This window comes from Oncorhynchus mykiss, chromosome 14 (genome assembly GCF_013265735.2).
Source record: "Oncorhynchus mykiss isolate Arlee chromosome 14, USDA_OmykA_1.1, whole genome shotgun sequence".
NCBI classification, from domain to species: domain Eukaryota; kingdom Metazoa; phylum Chordata; class Actinopteri; order Salmoniformes; family Salmonidae; genus Oncorhynchus; species Oncorhynchus mykiss.
This window is the reverse complement of record NC_048578.1, coordinates 29432460-29458529: the sequence shown is the minus strand read 5'-3', so window position 1 is coordinate 29458529 and position 26070 is coordinate 29432460. Positions and strand designations below refer to the sequence as shown.

Genomic DNA, 26070 nt, shown 5'->3' with positions numbered 1-26070 from the left:
ACACACACACACACACACACACACACACACACACACACACACACACACACACACACACACACACACACACACACACACACACACACACACCTCCTCTCCCCACCTACCGATGGTGCAGTGTTCTCCATTCCAGCCCTGGTGACACTGGCACTTGCCGTCTTTGCAGGTTCCATGTTTGATGCACAGTGGGTTACACACTCGCTGGTCACACCCGGTACCCGTCCAACCCTCCTCACAATGACACGCTGCGCCCAAACACACACCGTGGGTCCCGCAGTCCACAGAACACACTTCTGTAGAGAGGGAGGAGAGAGGCGTGTAAAGAGTTACACACAGCTACTGTCATTGGGGTTGGGGTTGGGTATAACTACTAGAGTCAGGGTAAACCACTGGTTGGGTATAACTACTAGAGTCAGGGTAAACCACTGGTTGGGTTAGGTATAACTACTAGAGTCAGGGTAAACCACTGGTTAGGTATAACTACTAGAGTCAGGGTAAACCACTGGTTGGGTTAGGTATAACTACTAGAGTCAGGGTAAACCACTGGTTGGGTTAGGTATAACTACTAGAGTCAGGGTAAACCACTGGTTGGGTTAGGTATAACTACTAGAGTCAGGGTAAACCACTGGTTGGGTATAACTACTAGAGTCAGGGTAAACCACTGGTTGGGTTAGGTATAACTACTAGAGTCAGGGTAAACCACTGGTTGGGTATAACTACTAGAGTCAGTGTAAACCACTGGTTGGGTTAGGCATAACTACTAGAGTCAGGGTAAACCACTGGTTAGGTATAACTACTAGAGTCAGGGTAAACCACTGGTTGGGTTAGGTATAACTACTAGAGTCAGGGTAAACCACTGGTTGGGTTAGGTATAACTACTAGAGTCAGGGTAAACCACTGGTTGGGTTAGGTATAACTACTAGAGTCAGGGTAAACCACTGGTTGGGTTAGGTATAACTACTAGAGTCAGGGTAAACCACTGGTTGGGTTAGGCATAACTACTAGAGTCAGGGTAAACCACTGGTTAGGTATAACTACTAGAGTCAGGGTAAACCACTGGTTGGGTTAGGTATAACTACTAGAGTCAGGGTAAACCACTGGTTAGGTATAACTACTAGAGTCAGGGTAAACCACTGGTTGGGTTAGGTATAACTACTAGAGTCAGGGTAAACCACTGGTTGGGTTAGGTATAACTACTAGAGTCAGGGTAAACCACTGGTTGGGTTAGGCATAACTACTAGAGTCAGGGTAAACCACTGGTTGGGTTAGGTATAACTACTAGAGTCAGGGTAAACCACTGGTTGGGTTAGGTATAACTACTAGAGTCAGGGTAAACCACTGGTTGGGTTAGGCATAACTACTAGAGTCAGGGTAAACCACTGGTTGGGTTAGGTATAACTACTAGAGTCAGGGTAAACCACTGGTTGGGTTAGGTATAACTACTAGAGTCAGGGTAAACCACTGGTTGGGTTAGGTATAACTACTAGAGTCAGGGTAAACCACTGGTTGGGTTAGGTATAACTACTAGAGTCAGGGTAAACCACTGGTTGGGTTAGGTATAACTACTAGAGTCAGGGTAAACCACTGGTTGGGTTAGGTATAACTACTAGAGTCAGGGTAAACCACTGGTTGGGTTAGGTATAACTACTAGAGTCAGGGTAAACCACTGGTTAGGTATAACTACTAGAGTCAGGGTAAACCACTGGTTGGGTTAGGCATAACTACTAGAGTCAGGGTAAACCACTGGTTGGGTTAGGTATAACTACTAGAGTCAGGGTAAACCACTGGTTGGGTTAGGTATAACTACTAGAGTCAGGGTAAACCACTGGTTGGGTTAGGCATAACTACTAGAGTCAGGGTAAACCACTGGTTGGGTTAGGTATAACTACTAGAGTCAGGGTAAACCACTGGTTGGGTTAGGTATAACTACTAGAGTCAGGGTAAACCACTGGTTGGGTTAGGTATAACTACTAGAGTCAGGGTAAACCACTGGTTAGGTATAACTACTAGAGTCAGGGTAAACCACTGGTTGGGTTAGGTATAACTACTAGAGTCAGGGTAAACCACTGGTTAGGTATAACTACTAGAGTCAGGGTAAACCACTGGTTAGGTTAGGTATAACTACTAGAGTCAGGGTAAACCACTGGTTGGGTTAGGTATAACTACTAGAGTCAGGGTAAACCACTGGTTAGGTATAACTACTAGAGTCAGGGTAAACCACTGGTTAGGTATAACTACTAGAGTCAGGGTAAACCACTGGTTGGGTTAGGTATAACTACTAGAGTCAGGGTAAACCACTGGTTGGGTTAGGTATAACTACTAGAGTCAGGGTAAACCACTGGTTGGGTTAGGTATAACTACTAGAGTCAGGGTAAACCACTGGTTGGGTTAGGTATAACTACTAGAGTCAGGGTAAACCACTGGTTGGGTTAGGTATAACTACTAGAGTCAGGGTAAACCACTGGTTAGGTATAACTACTAGAGTCAGGGTAAACCACTGGTTAGGTTAGGTATAACTACTAGAGTCAGGGTAAACCACTGGTTGGGTTAGGTATAACTACTAGAGTCAGGGTAAACCACTGGTTAGGTATAACTACTAGAGTCAGGGTAAACCACTGGTTAGGTATAACTACTAGAGTCAGGGTAAACCACTGGTTGGGTTAGGTATAACTACTAGAGTCAGGGTAAACCACTGGTTAGGTATAACTACTAGAGTCAGGGTAAACCACTGGTTGGGTTAGGTATAACTACTAGAGTCAGGGTAAACCACTGGTTAGGTATAACTACTAGAGTCAGGGTAAACCACTGGTTAGGTTAGGTATAACTACTAGAGTCAGGGTAAACCACTGGTTGGGTTAGGTATAACTACTAGAGTCAGGGTAAACCACTGGTTAGGTATAACTACTAGAGTCAGGGTAAACCACTGGTTAGGTATAACTACTAGAGTCAGGGTAAACCACTGGTTGGGTTAGGTATAACTACTAGAGTCAGGGTAAACCACTGGTTAGGTATAACTACTAGAGTCAGGGTAAACCACTGGTTAGGTTAGGTATAACTACTAGAGTCAGGGTAAACCACTGGTTGGGTTAGGTATAACTACTAGAGTCAGGGTAAACCACTGGTTAGGTATAACTACTAGAGTCAGGGTAAACCACTGGTTAGGTATAACTACTAGAGTCAGGGTAAACCACTGGTTGGGTTAGGTATAACTACTAGAGTCAGGGTAAACCACTGGTTGGGTTAGGTATAACTACTAGAGTCAGGGTAAACCACTGGTTGGGTTAGGTATAACTACTAGAGTCAGGGTAAACCACTGGTTGGGTATAACTACTAGAGTCAGGGTAAACCACTGGTTGGGTTAGGTATAACTACTAGAGTCAGGGTAAACCACTGGTTGGGTTAGGTATAACTACTAGAGTCAGGGTAAACCACTGGTTGGGTATAACTACTAGAGTCAGGGTAAACCACTGGTTGGGTTAGGTATAACTACTAGAGTCAGGGTAAACCACTGGTTGGGTATAACTACTAGAGTCAGTGTAAACCACTGGTTGGGTTAGGCATAACTACTAGAGTCAGGGTAAACCACTGGTTAGGTATAACTACTAGAGTCAGGGTAAACCACTGGTTGGGTTAGGTATAACTACTAGAGTCAGGGTAAACCACTGGTTGGGTTAGGTATAACTACTAGAGTCAGGGTAAACCACTGGTTGGGTTAGGTATAACTACTAGAGTCAGGGTAAACCACTGGTTGGGTTAGGTATAACTACTAGAGTCAGGGTAAACCACTGGTTGGGTTAGGCATAACTACTAGAGTCAGGGTAAACCACTGGTTAGGTATAACTACTAGAGTCAGGGTAAACCACTGGTTGGGTTAGGTATAACTACTAGAGTCAGGGTAAACCACTGGTTAGGTATAACTACTAGAGTCAGGGTAAACCACTGGTTGGGTTAGGTATAACTACTAGAGTCAGGGTAAACCACTGGTTGGGTTAGGTATAACTACTAGAGTCAGGGTAAACCACTGGTTGGGTTAGGCATAACTACTAGAGTCAGGGTAAACCACTGGTTGGGTTAGGTATAACTACTAGAGTCAGGGTAAACCACTGGTTGGGTTAGGTATAACTACTAGAGTCAGGGTAAACCACTGGTTGGGTTAGGCATAACTACTAGAGTCAGGGTAAACCACTGGTTGGGTTAGGTATAACTACTAGAGTCAGGGTAAACCACTGGTTGGGTTAGGTATAACTACTAGAGTCAGGGTAAACCACTGGTTGGGTTAGGTATAACTACTAGAGTCAGGGTAAACCACTGGTTGGGTTAGGTATAACTACTAGAGTCAGGGTAAACCACTGGTTGGGTTAGGTATAACTACTAGAGTCAGGGTAAACCACTGGTTGGGTTAGGTATAACTACTAGAGTCAGGGTAAACCACTGGTTGGGTTAGGTATAACTACTAGAGTCAGGGTAAACCACTGGTTAGGTATAACTACTAGAGTCAGGGTAAACCACTGGTTGGGTTAGGCATAACTACTAGAGTCAGGGTAAACCACTGGTTGGGTTAGGTATAACTACTAGAGTCAGGGTAAACCACTGGTTGGGTTAGGTATAACTACTAGAGTCAGGGTAAACCACTGGTTGGGTTAGGCATAACTACTAGAGTCAGGGTAAACCACTGGTTGGGTTAGGTATAACTACTAGAGTCAGGGTAAACCACTGGTTGGGTTAGGTATAACTACTAGAGTCAGGGTAAACCACTGGTTGGGTTAGGTATAACTACTAGAGTCAGGGTAAACCACTGGTTAGGTATAACTACTAGAGTCAGGGTAAACCACTGGTTGGGTTAGGTATAACTACTAGAGTCAGGGTAAACCACTGGTTAGGTATAACTACTAGAGTCAGGGTAAACCACTGGTTAGGTTAGGTATAACTACTAGAGTCAGGGTAAACCACTGGTTGGGTTAGGTATAACTACTAGAGTCAGGGTAAACCACTGGTTAGGTATAACTACTAGAGTCAGGGTAAACCACTGGTTAGGTATAACTACTAGAGTCAGGGTAAACCACTGGTTGGGTTAGGTATAACTACTAGAGTCAGGGTAAACCACTGGTTGGGTTAGGTATAACTACTAGAGTCAGGGTAAACCACTGGTTGGGTTAGGTATAACTACTAGAGTCAGGGTAAACCACTGGTTGGGTTAGGTATAACTACTAGAGTCAGGGTAAACCACTGGTTAGGTATAACTACTAGAGTCAGGGTAAACCACTGGTTAGGTATAACTACTAGAGTCAGGGTAAACCACTGGTTAGGTATAACTACTAGAGTCAGGGTAAACCACTGGTTGGGTTAGGTATAACTACTAGAGTCAGGGTAAACCACTGGTTAGGTATAACTACTAGAGTCAGGGTAAACCACTGGTTGGATTAGGTATAACTACTAGAGTCAGGGTAAACCACTGGTTGGGTTAGGTATAACTACTAGAGTCAGGGTAAACCACTGGTTGGGTTAGGTATAACTACTAGAGTCAGGGTAAACCACTGGTTAGGTATAACTACTAGAGTCAGGGTAAACCACTGGTTGGGTTAGGCATAACTACTAGAGTCAGGGTAAACCACTGGTTGGGTTAGGTATAACTACTAGAGTCAGGGTAAACCACTGGTTGGGTTAGGTATAACTACTAGAGTCAGGGTAAACCACTGGTTGGGTTAGGCATAACTACTAGAGTCAGGGTAAACCACTGGTTGGGTTAGGTATAACTACTAGAGTCAGGGTAAACCACTGGTTGGGTTAGGTATAACTACTAGAGTCAGGGTAAACCACTGGTTGGGTTAGGTATAACCACTAGAGTCAGGGTAAACCACTGGTTGGGTTAGGTATAACTACTAGAGTCAGGGTAAACCACTGGTTGGGTTAGGCATAACTACTAGAGTCAGGGTAAACCACTGGTTGGGTTAGGTATAACTACTAGAGTCAGGGTAAACCACTGGTTGGGTTAGGTATAACTACTAGAGTCAGGGTAAACCACTGGTTGGGTTAGGTATAACTACTAGAGTCAGGGTAAACCACTGGTTGGGTTAGGTATAACTACTAGAGTCAGGGTAAACCACTGGTTGGGTTAGGTATAACTACTAGAGTCAGGGTAAACCACTGGTTAGGTATAACTACTAGAGTCAGGGTAAACCACTGGTTAGGTTAGGTATAACTACTAGAGTCAGGGTAAACCACTGGTTGGGTTAGGTATAACTACTAGAGTCAGGGTAAACCACTGGTTAGGTATAACTACTAGAGTCAGGGTAAACCACTGGTTAGGTATAACTACTAGAGTCAGGGTAAACCACTGGTTGGGTTAGGTATAACTACTAGAGTCAGGGTAAACCACTGGTTAGGTATAACTACTAGAGTCAGGGTAAACCACTGGTTGGGTTAGGTATAACTACTAGAGTCAGGGTAAACCACTGGTTAGGTATAACTACTAGAGTCAGGGTAAACCACTGGTTAGGTTAGGTATAACTACTAGAGTCAGGGTAAACCACTGGTTGGGTTAGGTATAACTACTAGAGTCAGGGTAAACCACTGGTTAGGTATAACTACTAGAGTCAGGGTAAACCACTGGTTAGGTATAACTACTAGAGTCAGGGTAAACCACTGGTTGGGTTAGGTATAACTACTAGAGTCAGGGTAAACCACTGGTTGGGTTAGGTATGACTACTAGAGTCAGGGTAAACCACTGGTTGGGTTAGGTATAACTACTAGAGTCAGGGTAAACCACTGGTTGGGTTAGGTATAACTACTAGAGTCAGGGTAAACCACTGTTTAGGTATAACTACTAGAGTCAGGGTAAACCACTGGTTAGGTATAACTACTAGAGTCAGGGTAAACCACTGGTTAGGTATAACTACTAGAGTCAGGGTAAACCACTGGTTGGGTTAGGTATAACTACTAGAGTCAGGGTAAACCACTTGTTAGGTTAGGTAGAACTACTAGAGTCAGGGTAAACCACTGGTTGGGTTAGGTATAACTACTAGAGTCAGGGTAAACCACTGGTTGGGTTAGGTATAACTACTAGAGTCAGGGTAAACCACTGGTTGGGTTAGGTATAACTACTAGAGTCAGGGTAAACCACTGGTTGGGTTAGGTATAACTACTAGAGTCAGGGTAAACCACTGGTTGGGTTAGGTATAACTACTAGAGTCAGGGTAAACCACTGGTTAGGTATAACTACTAGAGTCAGGGTAAACCACTGGTTAGGTATAACTACTAGAGTCAGGGTAAACCACTGGTTAGGTATAACTACTAGAGTCAGGGTAAACCACTGGTTGGGTTAGGTATAACTACTAGAGTCAGGGTAAACCACTGGTTAGGTATAACTACTAGAGTCAGGGTAAACCACTGGTTGGATTAGGTATAACTACTAGAGTCAGGGTAAACCACTGGTTGGGTTAGGTATAACTACTAGAGTCAGGGTAAACCACTGGTTGGGTTAGGTATAACTACTAGAGTCAGGGTAAACCACTGGTTAGGTATAACTACTAGAGTCAGGGTAAACCACTGGTTGGGTTAGGCATAACTACTAGAGTCAGGGTAAACCACTGGTTGGGTTAGGTATAACTACTAGAGTCAGGGTAAACCACTGGTTGGGTTAGGTATAACTACTAGAGTCAGGGTAAACCACTGGTTGGGTTAGGCATAACTACTAGAGTCAGGGTAAACCACTGGTTGGGTTAGGTATAACTACTAGAGTCAGGGTAAACCACTGGTTGGGTTAGGTATAACTACTAGAGTCAGGGTAAACCACTGGTTGGGTTAGGCATAACTACTAGAGTCAGGGTAAACCACTGGTTGGGTTAGGTATAACTACTAGAGTCAGGGTAAACCACTGGTTGGGTTAGGTATAACTACTAGAGTCAGGGTAAACCACTGGTTGGGTTAGGTATAACCACTAGAGTCAGGGTAAACCACTGGTTGGGTTAGGTATAACTACTAGAGTCAGGGTAAACCACTGGTTGGGTTAGGCATAACTACTAGAGTCAGGGTAAACCACTGGTTGGGTTAGGTATAACTACTAGAGTCAGGGTAAACCACTGGTTGGGTTAGGTATAACTACTAGAGTCAGGGTAAACCACTGGTTGGGTTAGGTATAACTACTAGAGTCAGGGTAAACCACTGGTTGGGTTAGGTATAACTACTAGAGTCAGGGTAAACCACTGGTTGGGTTAGGTATAACTACTAGAGTCAGGGTAAACCACTGGTTAGGTATAACTACTAGAGTCAGGGTAAACCACTGGTTAGGTTAGGTATAACTACTAGAGTCAGGGTAAACCACTGGTTGGGTTAGGTATAACTACTAGAGTCAGGGTAAACCACTGGTTAGGTATAACTACTAGAGTCAGGGTAAACCACTGGTTAGGTATAACTACTAGAGTCAGGGTAAACCACTGGTTGGGTTAGGTATAACTACTAGAGTCAGGGTAAACCACTGGTTAGGTATAACTACTAGAGTCAGGGTAAACCACTGGTTGGGTTAGGTATAACTACTAGAGTCAGGGTAAACCACTGGTTAGGTATAACTACTAGAGTCAGGGTAAACCACTGGTTAGGTTAGGTATAACTACTAGAGTCAGGGTAAACCACTGGTTGGGTTAGGTATAACTACTAGAGTCAGGGTAAACCACTGGTTAGGTATAACTACTAGAGTCAGGGTAAACCACTGGTTAGGTATAACTACTAGAGTCAGGGTAAACCACTGGTTGGGTTAGGTATAACTACTAGAGTCAGGGTAAACCACTGGTTGGGTTAGGTATGACTACTAGAGTCAGGGTAAACCACTGGTTGGGTTAGGTATAACTACTAGAGTCAGGGTAAACCACTGGTTGGGTTAGGTATAACTACTAGAGTCAGGGTAAACCACTGTTTAGGTATAACTACTAGAGTCAGGGTAAACCACTGGTTAGGTATAACTACTAGAGTCAGGGTAAACCACTGGTTAGGTATAACTACTAGAGTCAGGGTAAACCACTGGTTGGGTTAGGTATAACTACTAGAGTCAGGGTAAACCACTTGTTAGGTTAGGTATAACTACTAGAGTCAGGGTAAACCACTGGTTGGGTTAGGTATAACTACTAGAGTCAGGGTAAACCACTGGTTGGGTTAGGTATAACTACTAGAGTCAGGGTAAACCACTGGTTGGGTTAGGTATAACTACTAGAGTCAGGGTAAACCACTGGTTGGGTTAGGTATAACTACTAGAGTCAGGGTAAACCACTGGTTGGGTTAGGTATAACTACTAGAGTCAGGGTAAACCACTGGTTAGGTATAACTACTAGAGTCAGGGTAAACCACTGGTTAGGTATAACTACTAGAGTCAGGGTAAACCACTGGTTAGGTATAACTACTAGAGTCAGGGTAAACCACTGGTTGGGTTAGGTATAACTACTAGAGTCAGGGTAAACCACTGGTTAGGTATAACTACTAGAGTCAGGGTAAACCACTGGTTGGATTAGGTATAACTACTAGAGTCAGGGTAAACCACTGGTTGGGTTAGGTATAACTACTAGAGTCAGGGTAAACCACTGGTTGGGTTAGGTATAACTACTAGAGTCAGGGTAAACCACTGGTTAGGTATAACTACTAGAGTCAGGGTAAACCACTGGTTGGGTTAGGCATAACTACTAGAGTCAGGGTAAACCACTGGTTGGGTTAGGTATAACTACTAGAGTCAGGGTAAACCACTGGTTGGGTTAGGTATAACTACTAGAGTCAGGGTAAACCACTGGTTGGGTTAGGCATAACTACTAGAGTCAGGGTAAACCACTGGTTGGGTTAGGTATAACTACTAGAGTCAGGGTAAACCACTGGTTGGGTTAGGTATAACTACTAGAGTCAGGGTAAACCACTGGTTGGGTTAGGTATAACCACTAGAGTCAGGGTAAACCACTGGTTGGGTTAGGTATAACTACTAGAGTCAGGGTAAACCACTGGTTGGGTTAGGCATAACTACTAGAGTCAGGGTAAACCACTGGTTGGGTTAGGTATAACTACTAGAGTCAGGGTAAACCACTGGTTGGGTTAGGTATAACTACTAGAGTCAGGGTAAACCACTGGTTGGGTTAGGTATAACTACTAGAGTCAGGGTAAACCACTGGTTGGGTTAGGTATAACTACTAGTCAGGGTAAACCACTGGTTGGGTTAGGTATAACTACTAGAGTCAGGGTAAACCACTGGTTAGGTATAACTACTAGAGTCAGGGTAAACCACTGGTTAGGTTAGGTATAACTACTAGAGTCAGGGTAAACCACTGGTTGGGTTAGGTATAACTACTAGAGTCAGGGTAAACCACTGGTTAGGTATAACTACTAGAGTCAGGGTAAACCACTGGTTAGGTATAACTACTAGAGTCAGGGTAAACCACTGGTTGGGTTAGGTATAACTACTAGAGTCAGGGTAAACCACTGGTTAGGTATAACTACTAGAGTCAGGGTAAACCACTGGTTGGGTTAGGTATAACTACTAGAGTCAGGGTAAACCACTGGTTAGGTATAACTACTAGAGTCAGGGTAAACCACTGGTTAGGTTAGGTATAACTACTAGAGTCAGGGTAAACCACTGGTTGGGTTAGGTATAACTACTAGAGTCAGGGTAAACCACTGGTTAGGTATAACTACTAGAGTCAGGGTAAACCACTGGTTAGGTATAACTACTAGAGTCAGGGTAAACCACTGGTTGGGTTAGGTATAACTACTAGAGTCAGGGTAAACCACTGGTTGGGTTAGGTATAACTACTAGAGTCAGGGTAAACCACTGGTTGGGTTAGGTATAACTACTAGAGTCAGGGTAAACCACTGGTTGGGTTAGGTATAACTACTAGAGTCAGGGTAAACCACTGTTTAGGTATAACTACTAGAGTCAGGGTAAACCACTGGTTAGGTATAACTACTAGAGTCAGGGTAAACCACTGGTTAGGTATAACTACTAGAGTCAGGGTAAACCACTGGTTGGGTTAGGTATAACTACTAGAGTCAGGGTAAACCACTTGTTAGGTTAGGTATAACTACTAGAGTCAGGGTAAACCACTGGTTGGGTTAGGTATAACTACTAGAGTCAGGGTAAACCACTGGTTGGGTTAGGTATAACTACTAGAGTCAGGGTAAACCACTGGTTGGGTTAGGTATAACTACTAGAGTCAGGGTAAACCACTGGTTGGGTTAGGTATAACTACTAGAGTCAGGGTAAACCACTGGTTAGGTATAACTACTAGAGTCAGGGTAAACCACTGGTTGGGTTAGGCATAACTACTAGAGTCAGGGTAAACCACTGGTTGGGTTAGGTATAACTACTAGAGTCAGGGTAAACCACTGGTTGGGTTAGGTATAACTACTAGAGTCAGGGTAAACCACTGGTTGGGTTAGGTATAACTACTAGAGTCAGGGTAAACCACTGGTTGGGTTAGGTATAACTACTAGAGTCAGGGTAAACCACTGGTTGGGTTAGGCATAACTACTAGAGTCAGGGTAAACCACTGGTTGGGTTAGGTATAACTACTAGAGTCAGGGTAAACCACTGGTTGGGTTAGGTATAACTACTAGAGTCAGGGTAAACCACTGGTTGGGTTAGGTATAACTACTAGAGTCAGGGTAAACCACTGGTTGGGTTAGGTATAACTACTAGAGTCAGGGTAAACCACTGGTTGGGTTAGGTATAACTACTAGAGTCAGGGTAAACCACTGGTTGGGTTAGGTATAACTACTAGAGTCAGGGTAAACCACTGGTTAGGTATAACTACTAGAGTCAGGGTAAACCACTGGTTGGGTTAGGTATAACTACTAAAGTCAGGGTAAACCACTGGTTGGGTTAGGTATAACTACTAGAGTCAGGGTAAACCACTGGTTAGGTATAACTACTAGAGTCAGGGTAAACCACTGGTTAGGTATAACTACTAGAGTCAGGGTAAACCAATGGTTGGGTTAGGTATAACTACTAGAGTCAGGGTAAACCACTGGTTGGGTTAGGTATAACTACTAGAGTCAGGGTAAACCACTGGTTAGGTATAACTACTAGAGTCAGGGTAAACCACTGGTTAGGTATAACTACTAGAGTCAGGGTAAACCAATGGTTGGGTTAGGTATAACTACTAGAGTCAGGGTAAACCACTGGTTGGGTTAGGTATAACTACTAGAGTCAGGGTAAACCACTGGTTAGGTATAACTACTAGAGTCAGGGTAAACCAATGGTTGGGTTAGGTATAACTACTAGAGTCAGGGTAAACCACTGGTTGGGTTAGGTATAACTACTAGAGTCAGGGTAAACCACTGGTTGGGTTAGGTATAACTACTAGAGTCAGGGTAAACCACTGGTTAGGTATAACTACTAGAGTCAGGGTAAACCACTGGTTAGGTTAGGTATAACTACTAGAGTCAGGGTAAACCACTGGTTGGGTTAGGTATAACTACTAGAGTCAGGGTAAACCACTGGTTAGGTATAACTACTAGAGTCAGGGTAAACCACTGGTTAGGTATAACTACTAGAGTCAGGGTAAACCACTGGTTGGGTTAGGTATAACTACTAGAGTCAGGGTAAACCACTGGTTGGGTTAGGTATAACTACTAGAGTCAGGGTAAACCACTGGTTAGGTATAACTACTAGAGTCAGGGTAAACCACTGGTTAGGTATAACTACTAGAGTCAGGGTAAACCACTGGTTAGGTATAACTACTAGAGTCAGGGTAAACCACTGGTTGGGTTAGGTATAACTACTAGAGTCAGGGTAAACCACTGGTTAGGTATAACTACTAGAGTCAGGGTAAACCACTGGTTGGGTTAGGTATAACTACTAGAGTCAGGGTAAACCACTGGTTAGGTATAACTACTAGAGTCAGGGTAAACCACTGGTTGGGTTAGGTATAACTACTAGAGTCAGGGTAAACCACTAGTTAGGTATAACTACTAGAGTCAGGGTAAACCACTGGTTAGGTATAACTACTAGAGTCAGGGTAAACCACTGGTTGGGTTAGGTATAACTACTAGAGTCAGGGTAAACCACTGGTTGGGTTAGGTATAACTACTAGAGTCAGGGTAAACCACTGGTTGGGTTAGGTATAACTACTAGAGTCAGGGTAAACCACTGGTTAGGTATAACTACTAGAGTCAGGGTAAACCACTAGTTAGGTATAACTACTAGAGTCAGGGTAAACCACTGGTTAGGTATAACTACTAGAGTCAGGGTAAACCACTGGTTGGGTTAGGTATAACTACTAGAGTCAGGGTAAACCACTGGTTGGGTTAGGTATAACTACTAGAGTCAGGGTAAACCACTGGTTGGGTTAGGTATAACTACTAGAGTCAGGGTAAACCACTGGTTGGGTTAGGTATAACTACTAGAGTCAGGGTAAACCACTGGTTAGGTATAACTACTAGAGTCAGGGTAAACCACTGGTTGGGTTAGGTATAACTACTAGAGTCAGGGTAAACCACTGGTTAGGTATAACTACTAGAGTCAGGGTAAACCACTGGTTAGGTATAACTACTAGAGTCAGGGTAAACCACTGGTTAGGTATAACTACTAGAGTCAGGGTAAACCACTGGTTGGGTTAGGTATAACTACTAGAGTCAGGGTAAACCACTGGTTAGGTATAACTACTAGAGTCAGGGTAAACCACTGGTTGGGTTAGGTATAACTACTAGAGTCAGGGTAAACCACTGGTTAGGTATAACTACTAGAGTCAGGGTAAACCACTGGTTGGGTTAGGTATAACTACTAGAGTCAGGGTAAACCACTAGTTAGGTATAACTACTAGAGTCAGGGTAAACCACTGGTTAGGTATAACTACTAGAGTCAGGGTAAACCACTGGTTGGGTTAGGTATAACTACTAGAGTCAGGGTAAACCACTGGTTGGGTTAGGTATAACTACTAGAGTCAGGGTAAACCACTGGTTAGGTATAACTACTAGAGTCAGGGTAAACCACTGGTTAGGTTAGGTATAACTACTAGAGTCAGGGTAAACCACTGGTTGGGTTAGGTATAACTACTAGAGTCAGGGTAAACCACTGGTTAGGTATAACTACTAGAGTCAGGGTAAACCACTGGTTAGGTATAACTACTAGAGTCAGGGTAAACCACTGGTTGGGTTAGGTATAACTACTAGAGTCAGGGTAAACCACTGGTTAGGTATAACTACTAGAGTCAGGGTAAACCACTGGTTGGGTTAGGTATAACTACTAGAGTCAGGGTAAACCACTGGTTAGGTATAACTACTAGAGTCAGGGTAAACCACTGGTTAGGTTAGGTATAACTACTAGAGTCAGGGTAAACCACTGGTTGGGTTAGGTATAACTACTAGAGTCAGGGTAAACCACTGGTTAGGTATAACTACTAGAGTCAGGGTAAACCACTGGTTAGGTATAACTACTAGAGTCAGGGTAAACCACTGGTTGGGTTAGGTATAACTACTAGAGTCAGGGTAAACCACTGGTTGGGTTAGGTATAACTACTAGAGTCAGGGTAAACCACTGGTTGGGTTAGGTATAACTACTAGAGTCAGGGTAAACCACTGGTTGGGTTAGGTATAACTACTAGAGTCAGGGTAAACCACTGTTTAGGTATAACTACTAGAGTCAGGGTAAACCACTGGTTAGGTATAACTACTAGAGTCAGGGTAAACCACTGGTTAGGTATAACTACTAGAGTCAGGGTAAACCACTGGTTGGGTTAGGTATAACTACTAGAGTCAGGGTAAACCACTTGTTAGGTTAGGTATAACTACTAGAGTCAGGGTAAACCACTGGTTGGGTTAGGTATAACTACTAGAGTCAGGGTAAACCACTGGTTGGGTTAGGTATAACTACTAGAGTCAGGGTAAACCACTGGTTGGGTTAGGTATAACTACTAGAGTCAGGGTAAACCACTGGTTGGGTTAGGTATAACTACTAGAGTCAGGGTAAACCACTGGTTAGGTATAACTACTAGAGTCAGGGTAAACCACTGGTTGGGTTAGGCATAACTACTAGAGTCAGGGTAAACCACTGGTTGGGTTAGGTATAACTACTAGAGTCAGGGTAAACCACTGGTTGGGTTAGGTATAACTACTAGAGTCAGGATAAACCACTGGTTGGGTTAGGTATAACTACTAGAGTCAGGGTAAACCACTGGTTGGGTTAGGTATAACTACTAGAGTCAGGGTAAACCACTGGTTGGGTTAGGCATAACTACTAGAGTCAGGGTAAACCACTGGTTGGGTTAGGTATAACTACTAGAGTCAGGGTAAACCACTGGTTGGGTTAGGTATAACTACTAGAGTCAGGGTAAACCACTGGTTGGGTTAGGTATAACTACTAGAGTCAGGGTAAACCACTGGTTGGGTTAGGTATAACTACTAGAGTCAGGGTAAACCACTGGTTGGGTTAGGTATAACTACTAGAGTCAGGGTAAACCACTGGTTGGGTTAGGTATAACTACTAGAGTCAGGGTAAACCACTGGTTAGGTATAACTACTAGAGTCAGGGTAAACCACTGGTTGGGTTAGGTATAACTACTAAAGTCAGGGTAAACCACTGGTTGGGTTAGGTATAACTACTAGAGTCAGGGTAAACCACTGGTTAGGTATAACTACTAGAGTCAGGGTAAACCACTGGTTAGGTATAACTACTAGAGTCAGGGTAAACCAATGGTTGGGTTAGGTATAACTACTAGAGTCAGGGTAAACCACTGGTTGGGTTAGGTATAACTACTAGAGTCAGGGTAAACCACTGGTTGGGTTAGGTATAACTACTAGAGTCAGGGTAAACCACTGGTTGGGTTAGGTATAACTACTAGAGTCAGGGTAAACCACTGGTTGGGTTAGGTATAACTACTAGAGTCAGGGTAAACCACTGGTTGGGTTAGGTATAACTACTAGAGTCAGGGTAAACCACTGGTTAGGTATAACTACTAGAGTCAGGGTAAACCAATGGTTGGGTTAGGTATAACTACTAGAGTCAGGGTAAACCACTGGTTGGGTTAGGTATAACTACTAGAGTCAGGGTAAACCACTGGTTGGGTTAGGTATAACTACTAGAGTCAGGGTAAACCACTGGTTAGGTATAACTACTAGAGTCAGGGTAAACCACTGGTTAGGTTAGGTATAACTACTAGAGTCAGGGTAAACCACTGGTTGGGTTAGGTATAACTACTAGAGTCAGGGTAAACCACTGGTTAGGTATAACTACTAGAGTCAGGGTAAACCACTGGTTAGGTATAACTACTAGAGTCAGGGTAAACCACTGGTTGGGTTAGGTATAACTACTAGAGTCAGGGTAAACCACTGGTTGGGTTAGGTATAACTACTAGAGTCAGGGTAAACCACTGGTTAGGTATAACTACTAGAGTCAGGGTAAACCACTGGTTAGGTATAACTACTAGAGTCAGGGTAAACCACTGGTTAGGTATAACTACTAGAGTCAGGGTAAACCACTGGTTGGGTTAGGTATAACTACTAGAGTCAGGGTAAACCACTGGTTAGGTATAACTACTAGAGTCAGGGTAAACCACTGGTTGGGTTAGGTATAACTACTAGAGTCAGGGTAAACCACTGGTTAGGTATAACTACTAGAGTCAGGGTAAACCACTGGTTGGGTTAGGTATAACTACTAGAGGCAGGGTAAACCACTAGTTAGGTATAACTACTAGAGTCAGGGTAAACCACTGGTTAGGTATAACTACTAGAGTCAGGGTAAACCACTGGTTGGGTTAGGTATAACTACTAGAGTCAGGGTAAACCACTGGTTGGGTTAGGTATAACTACTAGAGTCAGGGTAAACCACTGGTTGGGTTAGGTATAACTACTAGAGTCAGGGTAAACCACTGGTTAGGTATAACTACTAGAGTCAGGGTAAACCACTAGTTAGGTATAACTACTAGAGTCAGGGTAAACCACTGGTTAGGTATAACTACTAGAGTCAGGGTAAACCACTGGTTGGGTTAGGTATAACTACTAGAGTCAGGGTAAACCACTGGTTGGGTTAGGTATAACTACTAGAGTCAGGGTAAACCACTGGTTGGGTTAGGTATAACTACTAGAGTCAGGGTAAACCACTGGTTGGGTTAGGTATAACTACTAGAGTCAGGGTAAACCACTGGTTAGGTATAACTACTAGAGTCAGGGTAAACCACTGGTTGGGTTAGGTATAACTACTAGAGTCAGGGTAAACCACTGGTTAGGTATAACTACTAGAGTCAGGGTAAACCACTGGTTAGGTATAACTACTAGAGTCAGGGTAAACCACTGGTTAGGTATAACTACTAGAGTCAGGGTAAACCACTGGTTGGGTTAGGTATAACTACTAGAGTCAGGGTAAACCACTGGTTAGGTATAACTACTAGAGTCAGGGTAAACCACTGGTTGGGTTAGGTATAACTACTAGAGTCAGGGTAAACCACTGGTTAGGTATAACTACTAGAGTCAGGGTAAACCACTGGTTGGGTTAGGTATAACTACTAGAGTCAGGGTAAACCACTAGTTAGGTATAACTACTAGAGTCAGGGTAAACCACTGGTTAGGTATAACTACTAGAGTCAGGGTAAACCACTGTTTGGGTTAGGTATAACTACTAGAGTCAGGGTAAACCACTGGTTGGGTTAGGTATAACTACTAGAGTCAGGGTAAACCACTGGTTGGGTTAGGTATAACTACTAGAGTCAGGGTAAACCACTGGTTAGGTATAACTACTAGAGTCAGGGTAAACCACTAGTTAGGTATAACTACTAGAGTCAGGGTAAACCACTGGTTGGGTTAGGCATAACTACTAGAGTCAGGGTAAACCACTGGTTGGGTTAGGTATAACTACTAGAGTCAGGGTAAACCACTGGTTGGGTTAGGTATAACTACTAGAGTCAGGGTAAACCACTGGTTGGGTTAGGTATAACTACTAGAGTCAGGGTAAACCACTGGTTGGGTTAGGTATAACTACTAGAGTCAGGGTAAACCACTGGTTGGGTTAGGCATAACTACTAGAGTCAGGGTAAACCACTGGTTGGGTTAGGTATAACTACTAGAGTCAGGGTAAACCACTGGTTGGGTTAGGTATAACTACTAGAGTCAGGGTAAACCACTGGTTGGGTTAGGTATAACTACTAGAGTCAGGGTAAACCACTGGTTGGGTTAGGTATAACTACTAGAGTCAGGGTAAACCACTGGTTGGGTTAGGTATAACTACTAGAGTCAGGGTAAACCACTGGTTGGGTTAGGTATAACTACTAGAGTCAGGGTAAACCACTGGTTGGGTTAGGTATAACTACTAGAGTCAGGGTAAACCACTGGTTGGGTTAGGTATAACTACTAGAGTCAGGGTAAACCACTGGTTGGGTTAGGTATAACTACTAGAGTCAGGGTAAACCACTGGTTGGGTTAGGTATAACTACTAGAGTCAGGGTAAACCACTGGTTAGGTATAACTACTAGAGTCAGGGTAAACCAATGGTTGGGTTAGGTATAACTACTAGAGTCAGGGTAAACCACTGGTTGGGTTAGGTATAACTACTAGAGTCAGGGTAAACCACTGGTTGGGTTAGGTATAACTACTAGAGTCAGGGTAAACCACTGGTTAGGTATAACTACTAGAGTCAGGGTAAACCACTGGTTAGGTTAGGTATAACTACTAGAGTCAGGGTAAACCACTGGTTGGGTTAGGTATAACTACTAGAGTCAGGGTAAACCACTGGTTAGGTATAACTACTAGAGTCAGGGTAAACCACTGGTTGGGTTAGGTATAACTACTAGAGTCAGGGTAAACCACTGGTTGGGTTAGGTATAACTACTAGAGTCAGGGTAAACCACTGGTTAGGTATAACTACTAGAGTCAGGGTAAACCACTGGTTAGGTATAACTACTAGAGTCAGGGTAAACCACTGGTTAGGTATAACTACTAGAGTCAGGGTAAACCACTGGTTGGGTTAGGTATAACTACTAGAGTCAGGGTAAACCACTGGTTAGGTATAACTACTAGAGTCAGGGTAAACCACTGGTTGGGTTAGGTATAACTACTAGAGTCAGGGTAAACCACTGGTTAGGTATAACTACTAGAGTCAGGGTAAACCACTGGTTGGGTTAGGTATAACTACTAGAGTCAGGGTAAACCACTAGTTAGGTATAACTACTAGAGTCAGGGTAAACCACTGGTTAGGTATAACTACTAGAGTCAGGGTAAACCACTGGTTGGGTTAGGTATAACTACTAGAGTCAGGGTAAACCACTGGTTGGGTTAGGTATAACTACTAGAGTCAGGGTAAACCACTGGTTGGGTTAGGTATAACTACTAGAGTCAGGGTAAACCACTGGTTAGGTATAACTACTAGAGTCAGGGTAAACCACTAGTTAGGTATAACTACTAGAGTCAGGGTAAACCACTGGGTAGCTTGGATTGGGGTTAGGATAAAAGGCAAGGAGGATTGGGCAATATTTAAGTGTTAGGCCCACTCAAACGGTAAGGCGTTAGATGAGGTACCAACTTACAGAACAGTCTGGTTCCATCCAGTTAGGGTTAGAGATAAAGGGTTAAGGTTAGAGGTCAGAGGTCACAGATTACAGAATAGGGTACTACTGACCTACTGAGCAGTCTGGTCCCATCCAGTTAGGATCACAGCTACAGAGACCAGTGTCTGGTATGAATGCACCGTGGCCATGGCATTGGTCTGGGCACAGTGCCCGCTGCAGCTCACAGTGTGGGCCACCCCAGCCGGGTTTACAGTGGCACTCCCCGTTCACACAGATACCGTTATTAGAACAGGTCGGGTCCAGGCAGTCTACTGCAGACAGAGAGGAGGAGAGAGAGAGGGAGAGGGGGAGGGAGGGAAAGAGAAAGGGAGAAAAGAAGGAGAGAGAAAGAGGGAGAAAGAGAGGGGGGGAGAGAGAGAGAGAAAGATAATAATGTTTCAAATATTGAGAAATACTAGCTTCGTGTTTCCTTGATCAGATTTTTTGCAGCATCTCGTGATACACGTTAGTAATTGTCTTCACACAGCCTTTCACAGGCATTTAATAAGTCAATACTTTTCACTCAGAAGGCTGCGTTTTCTCACATATAACCTTCCCTGTATCTTAGTGTGTGTGTGCTAATGCACTGGGGATAATCTGACATTGGCAGGCTGGCTGACAGGCAGATGTGAGGATGAACAGTGAGTGAAAACCAATTTGACAAATTACCCCCTCCTGGCAAACTATAAGCCCCCACTCCCCTCCTCCTCCTGTCCTACCCTCATTCCCCAAATCCCCCTAACTCCCTCTTTTCGACACCTCCCCCTTCTCTTCCTGCTTCTTTACCTCTCCCTCTCTCCCCAATCCCCCTTTCCCTCTGCTGACTACCCACTCTCTCTCCTTCCCCTCCTCCCCCTTCGCTCCCTCTCTCCACCTGTCTAAAACCTCCCTCCCCACTCATTTTCACACGCTGCTGTCTGGGCACTCCATTCTGTTGGCGAGGCAGAAATGGAGGGTCACACGTATAGATTTATGTGTCATCGCCACTTCAGGTAAATTGTTTGAGTGACTCGGGCGTGATGGATATCACATTTAAGAGAGAGAGAAGGGGAAAAGGTGGGTAAGAAACAGAGGGGGAAAGGAGGGGGTAAATGAAGAGTGGAGGAAAATGCTGACCCTGTTCTCTGCCCTCCTCTGTGGCTCTGCTTCTATATGTCACTTCTCTCTCTCTTTCTCTCTTTTCATCTACCTCTGTTCTTCTCTATCATGACCTTATGCTCACATCTTCACTCCCTTTCTTTCTGTCTTTCCAGTCACGTGTCCTCTCCCTCACCTCTTCAGATCTCAACCTGTCCTCTCCCTCACCTCTTCAGATCTCAACCTGTCCTCTCCCTCACCTCTTCAGATCTCAACCTGTCCTCTCCCTCACCTCTTCAGATCTCAACCTGTCCTCTCCCTCACCTCTTCAGATCTCAACCTGTCCTCTCCCTCACTTCTTCAGATCTCAACCTGTCCTCTCCCTCACCTCTTCAGATCTCAACCTGTCCTCTCCCTCACCTCTTCAGATCTTAACCTGTCCTCTCCCTCACCTCTTCAGATCTCAACCTGTCCTCTCCCTCACCTCTTCAGATCTCAACCTGTCTTCTCCCTCACCTCTTCAGATCTCAACCTGTCCTCTCCCTAACCTCTTCAGATCTCAACCTGTCCTCACCCTCACCTCTTCAGATCTCAACCTGTCCTCTCCCTCACCTCTTCAGATCTCAACCTGTCCTCTCCTTCACCTCTTCAGATCTCAACCTGTCCTCTCCCTCACCTCTTCAGATCTCTCCCCTGCTCTCTCTACCCTCTCTCTCTTATTTCCCTCCCTCCCTCCCCCTTTATCTCTGTAGATCTCCAGAGTTAATGTGTAGCAGGCTGATCCGTCTTAACAGGATCAATAGAACAGTGATAATCACTTAATCAGACGTGATGTATCTGGCTGCTCCTCCATCCTTCATCTGTTTATAGAGAAACACAACGGGACCACTGGGGAGGAGAGGACGCTGTGACGAGCTGGGACTGGGAGGCTGCTGATAACTGCTGTGTGTGTGATGTGATTGTTGAGTGTAAGGAGCTACACACTATACATCTTCCATTCCATCACACACTCCCTGACACACACTACCCCTCATCACACACCCCCACCAACCCACCCGCCCCCAAACACACACTCTCTCCCCTCACCTTTGGCACAGTTGTCTCCCTTGTACCCCAGGGAGCAGACACAGGTCCCGTCAGTGCAGGTCCCATGTCCACTACAGAGAGGGTCAATGCAGTGGGTGGTGGGGACGGCACACTCTGCTCCCTTCCATCCACTGTAGCAGATACAGGATCCCTTATCATACTGACCATTACCACTACACAGCACTGGACAGGCCTCTGGAGAGAGAGAGAGAGAGAGAAAGAGGAGAGAGAGATATAGGGAAAGGGAGAGAGAGAAAAAGAGAGGGTGGAGAAGGAAAGATAGAATGTATAGAAGAAAAGGAAAAAAAGTATAAAGAGGTGGTCAGAGAACAGTATGTCTGATGGTCATAGCAGAGTAAATAACAGTATGTCTGATGGTCATAGCAGAGTAAATAACAGTATGTCTGATGGTCATAGCAGAGTAAATAACAGTATGTCTGATGTCATAGCAGAGTAAATAACAGTATGTCTGACGGTCATAGCAGAGTAAATAACAGTATGTCTGATGGTCATAGCAGAGTAAATAACAGTATGTCTGATGGTCATAGCAGAGTAAATAACAGTATGTCTGATGTCATAGCAGAGTAAATAACAGTATGTCTGATGGTCATAGCAGAGTAAATAACAGTATGTCTGATGGTCATAGCAGAGTAAATAACAGTATGTCAGACGGTCATAGCAGAGTAAATAACAGTATGTCTGATGTCATAGCAGAGTAAATAACACTATGTCTGATGTCATAGCAGAGTAAATAACAGTGTGTCTGATGGTCATAGCAGAGTAAATAACAGTGTGTCTGATGGTCATAGCAGAGTAAATAACAGTATGTCTGATGTCATAGCATAGTAAATAACAGTATGTCTGATGTCATAGCAGAGTAAATAACAGTATGTCTGATGGTCATAGCAGAGTAAATAACAGTATGTCTGACGGTCATAACAGAGTAAATAACAGTATGGCTGACGGTCATAGCAGAGTAAATAACAGTATGTCTGATGGTCATAGCAGAGTAAATAACAGTATGTATGACGTCATAGCAGAGTAAATAACAGTATGTCTGATGGTCATAGCAGAGTAAATAACAGTATGTCTGATGGTCATAGCAGAGTAAATAACAGTATGTCTGACGGTCATAGCAGAGTAAATAACAGTATGTCTGACGGTCATAGCAGAGTAAATAACAGTATGTCTGATGGTCATAGCAGAGTAAATAACAGTATGTCTGACGGTCATAGCAGAGTAAATAACAGTATGTCTGATGGTCATAGCAGAGTAAATAACAGTATGTCTGACGGTCATAGCAGAGTAAATAACAGTATGTCTGACGGTCATAGCAGAGTAAATAACAGTATGTCTGATGGTCATAGCAGAGTAAATAACAGTATGTCTGACGGTCATAGCAGAGTAAATAACAGTATGTCTGATGGTCATAGCAGAGTAAATAACAGTATGTCTGACGGTCATAGCAGAGTAAATAACAGTATGCCTGACGGTCATAGCAGAGTAAATAACAGTATGTCTGATGGTCATAGCAGAGTAAATAACAGTATGTCTGATGGTCATAGCAGAGTAAATAACAGTATGTCTGATGGTCATAGCAGAGTAAATAACACTATGTCTGATGTCATAGCAGAGTAAATAACAGTATGTCTGATGTCATAGCAGAGTAAATAACAGTATGTCTGATGGTCATAGCAGAGTAAATAACAGTATGTCTGATGGTCATAGCAGAGTAAATAACAGTATGTCTGATGTCATAACAGAGTAAATAACAGTATGTCTGATGGTCATAGCAGAGTAAATAACAGTATGTCTGACGGTCATAACAGAGTAAATAACAGTATGGCTGACGGTCATAGCAGAGTAAATAACAGTATGTCTGATGGTCATAGCAGAGTAAATAACAGTATGTCTGACGGTCATAGCAGAGTAAATAACAGTATGTCTGATGGTCATAGCAGAGTAAATAACAGTATGTCTGATGGTCATAGCAGAGTAAATAACAGTATGTCTGACGGTCATAGCAGAGTAAATAACAGTATGTCTGACGGTCATAGCAGAGTAAATAACAGTATGTCTGATGGTCATAGCAGAGTAAATAACAGTATGTCTGACGGTCATAGCAGAGTAAATAACAGTATGTCTGAAGGTCATAGCAGAGTAAATAACAGTATGTCTGACGGTCATAGCAGAGTAAATAACAGTATGTCTGATGGTCATAGCAGAGTAAATAACAGTATGTCTGATGGTCATAGCAGAGTAAATAACAGTATGTCTGATGGTCATAGCAGAGTAAATAACACTATGTCTGATGTCATAGCAGAGTAAATAACAGTATGTCTGATGTCATAGCAGAGTAAATAACAGTATGTCTGATGGTCATAGCAGAGTAAATAACAGTATGTCTGATGGTCATAGCAGAGTAAATAACAGTATGTCTGATGTCATAACAGAGTAAATAACAGTATTTCTGATGGTCATAGCAGAGTAAATAACAGTATGTATGACGTCATAGCAGAGTAAATAACAGTATGTCTGATGGTCATAGCAGAGTAAATAACAGTATGTCTGATGGTCATAGCAGAGTAAATAACAGTATGTCTGACGGTCATAGCAGAGTAAATAACAGTATGTCTGACGGTCATAGCAGAGTAAATAACAGTATGTCTGATGGTCATAGCAGAGTAAATAACAGTATGTCTGACGGTCATAGCAGAGTAAATAACAGTATGTCTGATGGTCATAGCAGAGTAAATAACAGTATGTCTGACGGTCATAGCAGAGTAAATAACAGTATGTCTGACGGTCATAGCAGAGTAAATAACAGTATGTCTGATGGTCATAGCAGAGTAAATAACAGTATGTCTGATGGTCATAGCAGAGTAAATAACAGTATGTCTGATGGTCATAGCAGAGTAAATAACACTATGTCTGATGTCATAGCAGAGTAAATAACAGTATGTCTGATGTAATAGCAGAGTAAATAACAGTATGTCTGATGGTCATAGCAGAGTAAATAACAGTATGTCTGATGGTCATAGCAGAGTAAATAACAGTATGTCTGATGTCATAGCAGAGTAAATAACAGTATGTCTGATGGTCATAGCAGAGTAAATAACAGTATGTCTGACGGTCATAACAGAGTAAATAACAGTATGGCTGACGGTCATAGCAGAGTAAATAACAGTATGTCTGATGGTCATAGCAGAGTAAATAACAGTATGTCTGACGGTCATAGCAGAGTAAATAACAGTATGTCTGATGGTCATAGCAGAGTAAATAACAGTATGTCTGATGGTCATAGCAGAGTAAATAACAGTATGTCTGACGGTCATAGCAGAGTAAATAACAGTATGTCTGACGGTCATAGCAGAGTAAATAACAGTATGTCTGATGGTCATAGCAGAGTAAATAACAGTATGTCTGACGGTCATAGCAGAGTAAATAACAGTATGTCTGAAGGTCATAGCAGAGTAAATAACAGTATGTCTGACGGTCATAGCAGAGTAAATAACAGTATGTCTGACGGTCATAGCAGAGTAAATAACAGTATGTCTGATGGTCATAGCAGAGTAAATAACAGTATGTCTGATGGTCATAGCAGAGTAAATAACAGTATGTCTGATGGTCATAGCAGAGTAAATAACACTATGTCTGATGTCATAGCAGAGTAAATAACAGTATGTCTGATGTCATAGCAGAGTAAATAACAGTATGTCTGATGGTCATAGCAGAGTAAATAACAGTATGTCTGATGGTCATAGCAGAGTAAATAACAGTATGTCTGATGTCATAACAGAGTAAATAACAGTATGTCTGATGGTCATAGCAGAGTAAATAACAGTATGTCTGATGGTCATAGCAGAGTAAATAACAGTATGTCTGATGGTCATAGCAGAGTAAATAACAGTATGTCTGATGGTCATAGCAGAGTAAATAACAGTATGTATGACGTCATAGCAGAGTAAATAACAGTATGTCTGATGGTCATAGCAGAGTAAATAACAGTATGTCTGACGGTCATAGCAGAGTAAATAACAGTATGTCTGACGGTCATAGCAGAGTAAATAACAGTATGTCTGACGGTCATAGCAGAGTAAATAACAGTATGTCTGATGGTCATAGCAGAGTAAATAACAGTATGTCTGATGTCATAGCAGAGTAAATAACAGTATGTATTACGTCATAGCAGAGTAAATAACAGTATGTCTGATGTCATAGCAGAGTAAATAACAGTATGTCTGATGGTCATAGCAGAGTAAATAACAGTATGTCTGATGGTCATAGCAGAGTAAATAACAGTATGTCTGATGGTCATAGCAGAGTAAATAACAGTATGTCAGAGGGTCATGAGGGTGCGTGTGTGTATGTGTGAGCGGTAGAGAGAGAGAGAGATAGAGAGAGATAGCAA

At 43.1% G+C, this 26070-nt stretch overlaps 1 protein-coding gene across 1 annotated transcript in view; it reads right to left on the bottom strand.

Moving 5' to 3' along the window:
- The window catches only part of LOC110504380 (teneurin-2), a 257663-nt gene that overhangs the window by 62782 nt on the left and 168811 nt on the right, over positions 1-26070 (bottom strand). Inside the window, exons 13-15 of the mRNA XM_036943640.1 lie at positions 21660-21854; positions 19568-19768; positions 108-293 (exon numbers count right to left, since the gene is read on the bottom strand). Coding sequence (XP_036799535.1) covers positions 108-293; positions 19568-19768; positions 21660-21854 — 582 coding nt within the window. The remainder of the gene's footprint in view (positions 1-107; positions 294-19567; positions 19769-21659; positions 21855-26070) is intronic.